General features: G+C 43.4%; 1 protein-coding gene across 1 annotated transcript in view; it reads left to right on the top strand.

Annotated features, from left to right (window-relative positions):
• ADAMTSL1 (ADAMTS like 1) overlaps window positions 1–15,095 on the top strand; it is a 553,327-nt gene that overhangs the window by 478,258 nt on the left and 59,974 nt on the right. Inside the window, exons 18-20 of the mRNA XM_056848970.1 lie at window positions 301–480; window positions 3,765–3,918; window positions 6,884–8,024. Coding sequence (XP_056704948.1) covers window positions 301–480; window positions 3,765–3,918; window positions 6,884–8,024 — 1,475 coding nt within the window. The remainder of the gene's footprint in view (window positions 1–300; window positions 481–3,764; window positions 3,919–6,883; window positions 8,025–15,095) is intronic.

The raw sequence follows: 15,095 nt of genomic DNA, 5'->3' as shown, positions 1-15,095 counted from the left end.
CATAGTTGTGATCCCAAAGTCCTTGCAGTATCCACATGGGCTCTGTAACATGTGAATCATCCATAAGTGGGGAAAGAGAGCAAAAGGTTTACTCTGGATGTGCCACTTGTCTCACTTCTGCTGTTAGCAAAAATGACCTGTATGTTACAGATGCAGACCTGCAGACAAAGGTTGCTGAGCTGCTGTTTACTTCAGTTGGCTTTTAAACAGCCAACTGTCATGACCACATGACAAATTGCAGCTGAAATCAGCAAAGTGACTCCATGCTCTTGAGCCTCTGCTGTTTCTGTTGTTCTCCAGTGTTCCAGGACGTGTGGGGGTGGCACCAAGAAGCGGGAAGTACTCTGCAAGCAGCGGATGGCTGATGGAAGTTTCCTAGAGCTTCCAGACACATTCTGTTCCACTTTGAGGCCAGCTTCTGAACAAGCCTGCAAAAACGAGAACTGCACCCCCGAGTGGCTTCTCTCAGACTGGACGCAGGTAGGGTGTCACGGGACACATGCAGCCTGCAGTGCATCTAGCTAAGGGCACTGGCCCAGTTCTTTTCTCCCATGAACATTTTTAAAGGTGATCTGTTCTTCAGTGTGGCCTTGAAATAGATGGATTACATTGGGACCAAACATTCCCAGTATTCACACCTGGCAGTGGAATTCAGTTTCATCCATCTGTTGTAGCAAATGAAGCCTCTCTCTTGGGCTGATCTGGTTATCTTTCATCATACTACAGTTAGAGGCATTATGTTGTCCTGAATCTATATAATACACCCTGTAAAGAAATTACAATTTGGCACACTAATGCAAAGGTTCCAAAATATGTTTTAAGTGGCCAGTTCAGACAACCTCTGTGCATTGTGCGATCCCAGCAAAGGAAAAAAAGTACCAACCATATGCTTCCTGATTATGTTAGTTAGTTCTGTGAATATATTTATTTCCACAGAGAAGCAGATACTCAGGTTGCTTGCACATTGGCTCCATGCTGATACATAATCAGACCAGGTAATGTCTTGTGCGTTCAAATAAGTTAGCACTGGAAAACTTCAGTAGCCTAGAGAACTGGTTGGAGTGAATGCCCTTGACAGCTTGTCTTTTCCATATGGGCTTGTCTGTGTAGAACTTCTCTGTGTTGCCAAAGATTCTGGAATATGCTTAGAGTTCATAGCCAGGTATAGGGAAGCACTCTCCAGGCATGAGGACTGTCTCTTGCTGTATGTTGTTATGGGCCATCTGTACTCCTCGGGTTGCCAGCTACTTTCTATTCCCCTGCTTAAGGGAGCCTGTCTGGCATCAACCATGCCCTTTCTGTTGTAGCACCCACACTATGAAACGGGCTACCTATAGGGAGGTAAGGGTGCTCCTCTCTAGAAGGTTTTGAGGGGGTGCTGCAAGGCCAAAAGCTAGGGTTTTTGAAGGGGAGTAGGCAGCAGGCTTTTTTAGAGGGGAGGGGGATAATTTGTGGTTTTGTTGTATTTGATATTTTAGATTTGGACTTGTAAGCTTCTTTGAGCCAGGAGGGAGGAAATGGGGTATAAATGTTTTAATAAATAACAAAATGGTCCTTGTTGTACTGTGTGGACAAAGAGTACAATTTGAGTGTGTCTCTAATATCTCCCTTTTATGTACATCACAAAATATGATTGATAGTGATTAGCAAACATTCACAATCAAGCTTCTCCATCATTACTAAGCTTCTCACTGAGGAACTCATGAAAATCTTCCAAGGAACCCTGGTTTCTTTGACATACAGGATTAAACCACAAGGCAAGAAAAATGCCAACCAATCTGTGTGAAAACTGCACATATACACACACGCACAAGCGAGTCTGAATTACACTGCACAATTGAAAAAATGTTATAGCTAATTTATACTGGCCTTTGTTCTAGAATCTAGTGTAATATCTTTCATAATTGTGGTGATCTGATACAGAGCCATAGCCTATGTAAAACAAGACAGTATGGTGGTGTAAGAAAAAAATACCAGACGTTCTAAAATATTGTTTAGCCATGTGGTCCTTAACTTCTTGCATTTTTTCCTCCTTGTTGCCAATTCTTTTCCTCTTCTCCTTCACCTGAAGAGGTGATTATACACTTGGTTGATGAAAGAAATTCCAGCCTTAAGATATGCATATGTGTGAAATGTTGTGAGAGAAGCTTAGCTAATGGATAATGATCTATTTTGACAATCCAGCCAAAGAGATTGTGAAATGAAATCTGCTGCTAGGACATGCACCATTCTGAAGCAATTCTATCTCCTCCTCAGGCAGTGTTTTTTTTACTGTTTTCAACCATACTTAACATATAGTAAATTCTGTGGAGCTCAAATTTCTGCATAATGTCGCCTTATTTAAAAGAAGACGATGATGCTTGTGGTTCTTTTCAACACATGACAGTAATTCGTGTTTTTCTTATATTCCAGCCTCTTCTACCAATAAGATTTCTTGTATCAATATTAGAATCATACATAGTGATGGCTTGGATCCCGCTTAAAACTTTTGTGGACAGAAGCTTCCCCACCCCCCTCCTCCCACTGCAGGTCAAACTGTCCCCTACAGAGCTGCTCCTCAGGGACCCCCAAGAATAGCTGTGGGATAGTCAGAGGTCTTCCACAGGAGGAGGAATCAGTGAGAGACACTGTCCTTCAGTGTTACTCCTCTGAAGATGCCTGCCACAGCTGCTGGCTAAACGTCAGGAAAGAAAATACCAAGACCACGGTTACACAGCCCGGATAACCTACAAGAGCCAATCAGTGAAAGCTTCTGTCACAGACATTTTAGGAGGGATCCAACTCATTGCCCTGATCCAGCATGGGCAATCTACCTGCAGAAGCATGTAGACTTCCTTGCAGGATACCCACATCTACCATTGGATCTGCACATGTGATTCCTTTTCAGGAAGTGTATGTGCCATGCCCAAATGAAGTAGGCCTGTCTGGATGCAAATGTAGACCCTGATAGCAATAAACACTGTGGATGTATATTAGCTTTTCTATGTGCTTTACGAGGTAAACAAGAATGTGCATCTCCTCCTCCTCCTCATTTGAGGATACTGCTGCATTTGATTGTTCCCTTGCTTGACCAGAGCCTCTCGCAACACCACATAGTGCAAAATGACTAATCCAAATTGTGGCTTGTGTCATTTCTTTTCCTCCCCCATCTACCACCAGTGTTATCATTTTAGTAATCAGTGAGTTGCAGGAACATTCCTGCGGAAAAAAAATAAGGCAGACTTTTCACATTTCTTCTTGGAAGGTGTATATTTTTATTATGTTGAAAGATTGCTTGTTTCATGAAAGGTTTGTATCCCAACTTTCAATCTGGAGATCTACAGAAGGTCTAAGGTACACCATTTAAAATAATATATAATTTTGAACAATATAGGGGAATGAGTTTTTCTGCATCAAACCTTCTACAACAATCCATTGCATGCATTCTTGATGGCCTAACAAGTGTATCCTCCAGCTTCCATGAATACGGGATGCTGAAAACAAGTGAAGTGGAGTGATTATTTCATGAGTGGGAACCCCCATTGTTTTATTCTGGTCTGGGAAATCTGCTGTTTTGGCAAAGATAGCACTTGTTATGCTAAACAGATGTTAAGATGGTGCCATTCTTTTGTAGATAATCAGTCCTGATTATCAGTGTACCTTCTAGATACAATGGCTATGGGAAGACATTGCCATGCATGCAGATTGCTGTATCTGACCCTTTCTGCGCACTTCTTAATGATTTGATACATGCCCTTCCTAATGAACTGCTTTTTGGTTCCTAGTGTTCGGTGAGTTGTGGTGAGGGAACCCAAACACGAAATGCTATTTGCAGGAAAATGCTGAGCACGGGACTGTCTGCCATCATCAACTCGTCGCTGTGCCCTCCTTTGCCATTCTCGTCTTTGGTGAGACCATGTGCACTAGCTACATGTGCTAGTGAGTATCTCAGAACAACTGTGGTTGGTGGGAATTGCAAGGGTTTAAAAGCATTTGTAAGGCCAAAGAAAAGGTGACATATGAAGTTATCTTTATATGGAGTCAGATGTCCGTCCGCATAGTTCAGCACTGTCTACTCTGTCTGGTAGTTACCATTCAAATCTCAGGCAAAGAAACATGTTAAGTAACATCTGGAAGTGAATCTGGTTTCCTCCGCATGCAAACTATATATTATATCTCTAAGGTGTTACATTTTTTAATGAGTAAGGTCTGGGTTTCCCCTGTAATAACCTGATCGTCCACCAGCATCCCTCCTCCTCTCCTTGCCTTTGACTATCTGACAGACAGTGGGGATCGGTATATGTGAGGGAGGGCTCATCCCAATTGCCTACCTTTGTCTTGCCTTTCTTTGGTAGATGCCACCCTCCATGGTTTGAGGCACAAATAGAGGCTGTGTGTTTGTGAACTGTTTTACACCATCTCTGGTCAGCAAACTCTCTGTAGCCCAATCGGGAGTTTCTTGCATGGTCAAGCAGCAAGGCACCTGGCTTTGACCACAGCCTGAGATTGAGACCCTTTGACCACAGTCTGAGAGGGAAAAGATCTTTATTTACTAATGTACAATCACAATTCACTAGAGCACAGAAGTGCTAAAAACATTGTATCAAAGCATTACAGGGTGTTACAGAACTAAGAAAAGAAATAAAAACAGGCGACTAAGTTGTACTGTCACTGGTGTTACCTTGGCATTCTCTTCCATGGAATGAACGCAAGCTGGCTGGAACTTTGAAAACAGAAGCTGGTCATATTTCTCCCCTGTTCCTGGTTCTTGGTTACTGCTCCTCTCACAGTTTTTCCAGACCTTTTAACCCTTCCTGTCCCAGCCACCTTTGGTCACCACATGTACTGCCTTGCACCTTTTCTCCAATCATAGCCAGGCATACGTCCCCCAAATATTTGTGGCCCAGCTCAGGATATCCAAATAGCCATCTGTCTTGCCTCTTTCTCACAGCTGGGTAAATGGTCCTCTCTATCCTACCTATTTGTCTCCATAAAAGAAAACTCATCTTCTCTCAGCCTGAAATCTGAGAAGTTTATTGCATTGTTCCCAGGAAATAATATTTTCTTTGAGATCAAGGCCTTGCAGAGTGTTCATCAAGATATCCTATCACAGCACCCTCAACTCACATTCCCTGCTGCCAGAATACAGCCGCGGGGGAACTAATTGCCCAAATGCCACAGGGTCCTGATACTGGTTGAGACCACAACACAGGGGGAAGAGTGGCTTCAGCCTTCTGCCTCACCCCTACACATGCCCAAATGGCCCAGGGGTGTTATTTCCCCAGAGGGGCCTGCAGTGCACCCCAGATGGGCAAATAATGCCCCCAAGGGCTATTTTGGCTCAGGAAAATGGGGGGGAGGACTTTATAAATACATACATTATCATAATCATTTCATTTAAGGACAATGTGCCCAGATAATAAATGGTTACTTTTTACCTACAACACATACAGCAAGTTGGAAAGGATTTGGCCCCTGCTTATATTTATATATACCAGAACTGCAGTATTATGTGTGACTGTACTATTCATAAATAAGACGCTGCATGTTATTTTGTATTAGGGATTTGATTTCTAAGTATAAACCATAACATTATTTTCAAAATCCACAGAGCAGCCCTCGTATTCTTTTCAGTCGTCTGGCACAGAGAGCTGAACTGCAGGGACCCTCATAACTAATGAAGTCTAATATTATCCACCAAGGGGTTTTCAACCCACTCTTAAGTAGATTTGTTCTGCTTCATATTTCTCCCTTGAGGTTGCAGCACATTTACTTCTTCTTGTTGCTTTCAGCTATGGAGCTCTGGGGCCTCACAGGGCCAAGATGATAAACATTTAACAAGGGGAGTTCCCCCTTTCCCGTTCTGACTTTCTCGTGTTCATTCGGCTGCCTTCTTCATTTAAAGACATTTAATAACAGGAACTGCATTTTCCCCGTCAATATGTGCCCTGGCTTCTGCATCTTAACCCCAGCAGATCAAATTTGTTTTGCTAAATTACACCTTGTTATTTTTGATAATGGTAGCTGAGGTCTCAGCATCTGGCAGCCAACCACTTGCTATAAATTGTATTAGGTAAAATTACAGCTTGTGTCAAAATTAAGCTGCTTATTTTCTTTGTTGAGACTGAAACTGCATGTTAAATCCCAACAAATGGCTGCCTGACATGACATCCTTTTGTCAAATTTCCCTCTCTTTCCCCATAACCTGAGGAGTTCTGGCTGAAATCAAATTTATTAATATGGTCGACTGACCAATCACGTGCCAACACATCAAAAATTCCAGTTCTGGTTCTGTTATGTGGCATAGCCAGTATGCCCAGCCAGGGCAGTCAATTATACAAAGGGTGGCAATAAATACACATAGGGAGCAATCTTAAACAGGTCTCCTCAGAATTAAGTCTCATATTATTCAGTGGGACTTACTCCCAGGAAAGTGCCTTTAGGACTGAAGATATGGTATGTCATGGGTTCTGATACTACATATTACTGAGGGAGAATGGAGAAATTGACATAGGGCTGTTGTTTCAGATGGAATTCCCATGTTTGATATAAAAGAGTAATTTCTACTTTAGGACCAAACTAGACAAGACAATTTTTGGAGAGTTAAGTTGGGGTTACCCAATCCAACTCTCACACCATCAACCATGCATGACATTGTTGGGCTACATGTGCAGCTCTTCAAAAGGGCAAATAATTATCCCTGGGGCCATTTTGGGTCAGGAAGATGGTGCAGGAGTAAAGGCAGAGGTCCCCTGTCCCCATGCCATGGTCCCAATACCAATTGATACTCTGCACACTTGGGAAACGAGTTCCAAAAAATTGTCTTATCTCGTTGGCTGCTAAGTTTAGAATTCAAAGACAATGCAGTCCCATGATCCATTTCCAAACATTAATTATGTTTCAGGACACCAGAGACCAACTCAGAAACAACCGCCCCTTATAATGGCCCAAAAGAAAGTTTTCATCCAAACAAGGAAGCAGAAGAAACTACACTTTATTGTTGGTGGATACGCTTACTTGCTCCCCAAAACGTCCATCATCCTTCGATGTCCTGTGAGAAGGTTCCGGAAACCAATGATCACGTGGGAGAAAGATGGCAAACGACTCATCAGCTCAGTTCATGTCACTATTGCTCCGTATGGCTACATGAAGATCCATAGATTGAAGCCCTCTGATACAGGAACGTATACTTGCACTGCAGGGCCAGCTCAGGAACACTTTGTGATTAAACTAATTGGAGGACACAACAAACGTATTGACGCTCTGTCCGCTGCGATAAAGGAAGAAGAAGCCCCAAAGAAGACCAGTTTGAATGATGCCTTGCATGCCCAGGAAAAGCATCAGAACGGAGTTCTCTTCAATGGAAGCAAGACCGAGAAACGAGGACTTATTACTGATTCCAGCAGTCGATATGATGATGTTGTCTCGAGACTTCTGGAATACAGAGGCTGGCCTCATAACAATGCCAATTCAGGGGAAACTCAAGACTCCAGTGAGAGAAACATCTCTTCTGAGGAAGATCTAGGCCAGGAGTACAACATTCCTTTCACCATGGTAGCCAGTCAGGATCATTTGGACGGCATCCTAGGGAACTTATCTCAACTGCCCGATGAACTTAAGGATGGCTATAGAAAGCAGCTCATTGCACAGCTTGCCCATGACATCTTCAATAGCCATTTGGAACATCAGGAGTCTTTTTTCAAAGCTCATGGCACAAGAGTCAGTTCTGCTTCAGTGGAGTTCCCATTCAGTAAGCAAGTTTCTGGGTTTGCCAGCTCCTTAAGAGCTTCTTCTGCCGAAGCGCATTTGTCAACATCAGCAGAACTCATCAATGGCCCCCACAGGCCTCCCAAAAAACCAGCGATCCTCAAGAAGATCTCTGCAGCACAGCAGCTCTCAGCATCCGAAGTGGTCACCCATCTAGGACATACTGTAGTCCTAGCCAGTGGGACCTTGAGCGTACTGCTTCACTGTGAAGCTGCTGGAAACCCAAAGCCCACCATTAGCTGGGCGAAGAATGGAGAGGTTGTGAATTTCAATGACAGGTAACACAAACAATGTTAACTTTACCAGTACCCCCCTCAAGTTCATGAACTTTCTGCATTTTTCTCTTCTAGTGTTTCTCTTTTGATTGCTCATAGTGCCTGTCATATTGCATCCCCTTCTGATTGTTTGGGCTGCCATGCTAGTTTTGAGCTGAGCCTTAGTTGCTTTTGATTAGAAATATTTCCAGACACAGTCTAGGATATTGCTGAGGTGATCATCTTTGCTGGCACACTTGATTTAGTTTCCTCTGCACCAGATACAGCTAATAGAGCCTTAAACTGGTAGAGTGGACTATGGGCCGAACTAAACATTACCACTTTTAAAGAGTTGGGTCCAGGTTCTCAACAGCTGTCGGGAACTGCTTGTAAAAAAAAAAGGAAAACCCAAACCAGCTTGGAACAGTGCCATGGAGGAAGAAGGGTTCCTGCCTCCACCCCACCCCCCAAGCCATATTCCTGCATGAAAACTTCTCGGGGGAGTTATTTCCCCAATTTTTGCACACGGAATAACAAAAGCGAGCAAAAAACTTTAAGAACATAAGAAAGGCCCTGCTGGATCAGACCAAGGCCCATCAAGTCCAGCAGTCTGTTCACACAGTGGCCAACCAGGTGCCTCTAGGAAGCCACTAACAAGACGAATGCAGCAGCACCATCTGCCTGTGTTCCACCGCACCCAAAATAATAGGCATGCTCCTCTGATACTAGAGAGAATAGGTATGCAGCATGACTAGTATCCATTCTAACTAACAGCCATGAATACCCCTCTCCTCCATGAATATGTCCACTCCCCTCTTAAAGCCCTCCAAGCTGGCAGCCATCACCACATCCTGGGGCAGGGAGTTCCACAATTTAACTATGCGTTGTGTGAAAAAATACTTCCTTTTATCTGTTTTGAATCTCTCACCCTCCAGCTTTAGCAGATGACCCCGTGTTCTAGTACGGGAGAGGGAGAAAAACTTCTCCCTGTCCACTCTCTCCAAACCATGCATAATTTATAGACCTCTATCATGTCTCCCCTCAGCCGCCTTCTTTCCAAGCTAAACAGCCCTAAGCATCTTAACCGCTCTCCATAGGACAGTTGCTCTAGTCCCCTAATCATTTTTGTTGCTCTTTTCTGCACCTTCTCAAGCTCTGTAATATCCTTTTTTAGGTGTGTACACAGTATTCCAAGTGTGGTCTCACCATAGATTTGTACAAGGGCAGTATGATATCAGCAATCCAAGTGCAGTTTTCACATGTAAAATTGCTTGGGCTGTGCAGTCATTTTGAACCCCTTTTTAAAAAAAACCTGTAACTTTTAGTTTGGCCCTATGTTAAAGCTATCTGAACAGCCAGAAGAATTTAAGGATGTCTATGGCAAGCAATTGGTCACATAGTTGGCCCAAGAGTACCATTTTGAATACTCCCATATGTTTGCTTCCTCTCTTTAAGCAGAAATTTACCACATCTGAAGGAAATGTTCTATCCCAGCACTTTCTTTGCTGTGTCAGTTTTATAGTTACACAGATTTTTTAAAATTTAAGGGAATGTTTTTTAAAAAACTGACCCCTCCAATTCACTGAACCTGCCACCACTTTGGCAGTCTATCACCTCATTTTCACTTCATTCTGGTGAAAAGGGCCAGTATGTACCATGTGGCACTTTGCATTCCAACACACTTTTCTAAGTAAGACCTTAGCTACACCTACTTCTAATAACACATGAAGGTGACTTATATTGAGTCCATATAATCTAGTAGTATCTACCTGGACCAACAGGAACTCTTCAGGATCTGAGGCACATGTTCTTTTCCAGTCTTGTTATCTGAGATCCATGGAAAATGCTAGGAGGTGAACCTGGGATATTCTGCATGTAAGGTGTATGTTCTGTCACTGATCTAAAACATGCCCTCAAGGTATGGGTCTTCCTCACCTTCTATTTTGCATGCAAAAATAAGAAAAGAAAAAAGAAATCTCAAGTTCAGTCTCTGAAATCTCTAATGAAAAGAATCGTTCTTAACGTTTAATCCAGTACCACCCACCAAGAATTCCCACATTATTATTGAATGCCCCCAAACCACCAGTACAAAATTTGAACTTAAAAACAGCACTCCACACAATGTAACTTTATTTAAATAGGTATATTTAAAATACGTATACATTCAAGCCACAGATTTCATGTATGCATTCAATAAGGCCCTTGTGTGTGGTGGCCTTCAGCCAATGTTAGGTTTGATTCCTCTTTGTTGCATGCCACTTTAAACATGTATTTATTTATTAGAATATTTATACCCTGAATTTCCCTTGTGGCTCACAATATCAAATTTTAAAACATACCAAATACAAAACCACTTCCCTTCTCAAGAAAATGAAAGTACATATGCTTTATCCCCTACTGATCAGCTGCCCTTGGTGTACTTTTTTAAGGGCTTGAGGGAGAAGTACAGGATCTGGGATTTTATCTTCAGGGTGGAAGCCACTGCAAATGTGGGGAGAAGGGTCTGTCTGAAATCTCAAATGACTCCCATTTGTCCCCCGAAGTTCTGAATGCAGAAAAGAGTTCCGCAGGGCCTGTAAGACAGAGCTTTTCCACCAGGCTTACAACTGAGGACTGATGCAGAAACCATCATTTTTGGCCTCCTCCCCACTCCCAACATGCATAAATAATATCAGTTGGAAGGGGTGCCACCTGTATGGTGCCTACAGTTTAGTATTTTGTGCGCCATCTTTGTTAGGGGTTTTTAGGATGTTATGGTTGTTTTATTGTTTTATATAATTAATGAGTGTATGTTATGTTTTAATGAAGTTACCTGTCCTGAGCTGGCTTGCTGGGGAGAGCAGGATACAAAGGTGATAGACAGACAGACAGACAGACAGACAGATGTTCTGAATGCAAGCCAAGATTTGTAGATCACCTTCTAGGAGGACACATGGGTCCCCTTACGAATCAGTGAACTGAATTGTGAGTTATCATGCTTGACTCAAGCATGTTAAGTAGGGCTACCAAGGCCCTGGTGGCAGGGCCATAACTAAAGGGGGCAAGGAGGGCAGCTGCCACCCCATTGGCATGCAGAGAGGGCAGCAGAACTGCCTCTCCTACTCAGCCCACTCCTCCTATAGGAGAGGCAGTTCTAGGGTTGCCAAGTGCCAGGTGGGGCGGGCAAACCCATGCCAATCCACCTGGCTGCCCGCTTACCAGCTGAGGGTCGCCGGGCAACGCATGCACGCGCATCTGCCCACCATGCCACATCACTTCCGGTTAACACCCAGAAGCACCGCATCGCAAGAGGTAATGCAGCGGTTTCGGGTGTAAACACATCGCAAGGGGCCTTTTAAAACTCAAACTGGGAGTTTGAATGGTAAACAGCCTCTTGCAATGCATTTACACCTGGACGTGCCGCATCACAACAAGCCTTAAAGGCCCCTTGCGATGTGGCACTTCCAGGTGTAAACCGGAAGTGATGCAATCATGTCGGCGTGCACGCAGCAACCCTAGGCAGTTCTGCTGCCCTCTCTGCATGCCACAGAGGTGGCGGCTGCCCTCCTCATCCCCCTAGCTACAGCCCTGCCTGGTGGTAGCAGGGGATCTCCTGCCTCCGGTTCTTGTGCCTGCTACTGCTCAAAGTGGGCTTGGGACAAAATATTTTTTTAAAATCCAGCAGCGTTGCATGTGGTTTTCCATCACTTCCAATAAACACCCCGAAGTAACATAGGGTAACTCTAGAAATCTCCAGACACCCTGTGTTTTTTTACTGGAAGTGACATCATCATGTCCATGTTGCCTCCTCCCCACCATGTCCCTGCCCCCAACCCTCCCAATGATTGTCAGGCTTGGCCTGTCAACCCTAATGTTGAGGCATCGAAGCAGCTCGATAGAGTGGGGGCCAATTCATATGTACTGTAATTTATCACATTTTTATACTGTAATTTCTTCCTAAGGAAATCAAGGCAGCAAGCATAGAGTTGTCCTATTTATCTTCCCAAGAGACATATGAGTGGTGCTGGGCTGAGAGATTGTGACAGTCTCAAGGTCACCCAGTGAACTTCATGGCTAGGTAGAAATTTGAACCTGTTTCTCTCCAACTTTATGTCTGTTACAGCACACTTGAATGACACCATCTGAATCTTTTAACTTGACCTGCGGCACACTTTCCAAGAAAGGACGGTGATTGCTGACTTAAGGGATTTTGAGTAGCTGATCTAGGAAAGACCTGCATCTGATACTTTGGAGAGCTGTTGACAGAGCAGATGGCGCTGGGCTCAAAATGCCAGTAGCCTGGCTGTGTTCAGGGCCACTCCCAATCAGTGTTGACATAACAGGAAACAAAAAGGCATGGCCAATGATGTGCTCTCCCTGCTGACAATGTCCGATTGTGTATAAAGAGCCTTGTTCCCTAGCTGCGTGGCCAACTATTGTTAATTTGCTGTGCTGTTATATTCATGGGATTGCATGGCTGGTGTTGAATGAGGGAACAGCTTAAGACTGCTGTTGTGCTTGGAGGAATCTGCTTTTGCTGACGTGCTTACAAGGCAGAAGTCCAAGAAAGTGTTGCCAGTACACGTTTCCTTTGTGTAAATTATGGGCCTGAGGTTAAACATCCAAGTCTGGTCACCGGGGTCAACCTAGGAAATGAGAAGACACACAAGAGTCAACTGTCAAGGCTAAAATTAATTTTAAATGGCTGTTTTTTGTGGAACATTTATCAAGTCCTTGATTTATCCAAGGTGTCGTTTGTCACTGTGGTTTAGAGATATAGTTAGCTTGCTTGCAGCTTTCCCTGTTCCGTGGTTAAAAGCTCTCCAAATGCAAAGGTTTCTGTAATTTACTAGCATTAGCAGTGTCATTTAAAACAGCCCTTTCTTTAATTGTTTTTTTTTTCCCTGGCAGATAGAATATTAGATTTTTGACCACAAAAAGAAAATGTAAAAAAAGGGAGTGTAGGGAGGAAATTTCCAATGTGAGAACAAGAATGCATTTGTTATTGAAAGCACATGTCGTCTTAATCAAGACGATGCCTATGTTATATATTGTGCTGGACATAGTCCTGTAAAAATATCTTCCTGGCTTGCAGAAAGTTGCATGTATAGATTTGAATTGCCAGTAGTTACATCCTGTAGGAAAAGTGCACATAAAGTGATTTTTTTTAAAAGAAAGATTCTGTTTGAAACTACTGTATTCTTTGTGCTGTACTTTTAAAAGGAATTAGGGATGCATAAAGTCCACAAAAGATTATTCTGGATATCATATGCAAGAAAATGTTATATTGTTTCCATGCCATAAATAGCCATTCTTTAGGAACATCTACCCTTCTGCTTTGTTTTTAGACAGCAAATAGCGCTGCTCTTTGACTTCAACTGTTAATCGAGTTGAATCTTACGAAGGATTATAATGCTGACAAAATACTGCTGTCTGCCTCCTATGATCAGGGGCCCCTGATAAGAAAAGGCTTCCCTGTCTACAGAAGTTATCCATTTAACAGCCAATTTACATGAGCTATTCATTGTGCATGAAGTTGATTGGCCCTCAGAAAATGGTGGTTGTGGGAATGGAAGGTTGATTTAAGTCTGTGAGACATGGTTGAAGTGATAGGGTAGCCTCAGGGAGTGAATTTTGGTGGGGTGGGTAGCAGCCCCCAATGCCCCCCTGCCTTGTTCTCCTCACTACTGCTGCTGCCTCCTATGCATCAGCCACACCCCTGCCTAGGAGCCAGGACAGCTAACCTTTCATTCATCTTAGCAAATCTATGGGAAAGCCTACTCGGCATGCCCCACTGTGTTTAAAGACACCTGGGAAATGAAGAAGCAGCTTTAGCTGCTCTGGGCAGAGATGGTGAGAGTAGGTGGTAGTGGCATCAGGTGATACCTCTTGTTGAAGGCCAACATACACATAGGGTTGCCAGCTCTGGGTTAAGAACATAAGAAAAGCAATGCTGGCCCCTATACAAGGAGATAATACGAGCTAGAAGGGAGTCTTTTTAGAGCGGGCATTTTTCTAGTTTTTCCCCAGCATCATGTAACATCAATATGTTTTTGTTTATTTATTTAGAAAATTTATATCCTGCCTTTTTGCCCTGTCAGGGCCACCAGGGTGGCTAACAATTAAAAACAGAGTATTATAAGAACATATGTCATAAGAACATAAGAACATTATGTCATAAGAACATAAGAAAGGCCATGCTGGATCAGACCAAGGTCCATCAAGTCCAGCAGTCTGTTCACACTGTAGCCAACAAGGTGCCTCTAGGAAGCCCACAAAGAAGACAACTGCACCAGCATTACCCTGCCTGTGTTCCAAAGCACCTAATATAATAGGCATGCTCCTCTAATACTAGAGAGAATAGGTAGGCATCATGACTACTATCCATTTTTACTAGTAGCCATGAATAGCCCTCTCCTCCATGAACATGTCCACTCCCCTCTTAAAGCCTTCCAAGTTGGCAGCAGTCACCACATCCTGAGGCAGGGAAGTCCACAATTTAACTATGCGTTGTGTGAAGAAATATTTCCTTTTATCAGTTTTGAATCTGTCACCCTGCAGCTTCAGCAGATGACCCCACTTTCTAGTATTAAGAAAGGGGGAGAAAAGCTTCTCCCTGTCCACTCTCTCCATACCATGCATAATTTTATAGACCCCCTTAACTGCCTTCTTTTCAAGCTAAACAGCCCTAAGCAGTTTAACCGCTCCTCATAGGGCAGTTGCTGTAGTTGCCTGATCATTTTGGTTGTTCTTTTCTCAAGCTCTGCAATAACCTTTGTTAGGTGTGTTGACCAGAACTGTACACAGTATTCCAAGTGTGGTTTCACTGTAGATTTGTACAAGGGCAATATGATAGCAGCAGTTTTATTTTCTGTTCCTTGTCTAATTATGGCCAGAATGGAATTTGCCTTTTTCGCAGCAGCCACACATTCGGTTGATGTCCTCATTGAGCTGTCCACTACCACCCCAAGATCCCTTTCTTGGTCTGTCGCTGCCAGCATAGTCAAAGGTAATTGTGTGAGATTTCCCAGGCACTTTCCCACATACATATAAATTAAGTTTGATGCCATTGTGGTCACTATTGCCAACTGGCTCAGCAACAACCACATCCCACAC

This window comes from Euleptes europaea, chromosome 4, assembly GCF_029931775.1.
Source record: "Euleptes europaea isolate rEulEur1 chromosome 4, rEulEur1.hap1, whole genome shotgun sequence".
Classification (NCBI taxonomy): Eukaryota; Metazoa; Chordata; class Lepidosauria; order Squamata; family Sphaerodactylidae; genus Euleptes; species Euleptes europaea.
The sequence above is the reverse complement of the archived record's forward strand: the minus strand, read 5'-3'. Positions and strand labels throughout refer to the sequence as shown.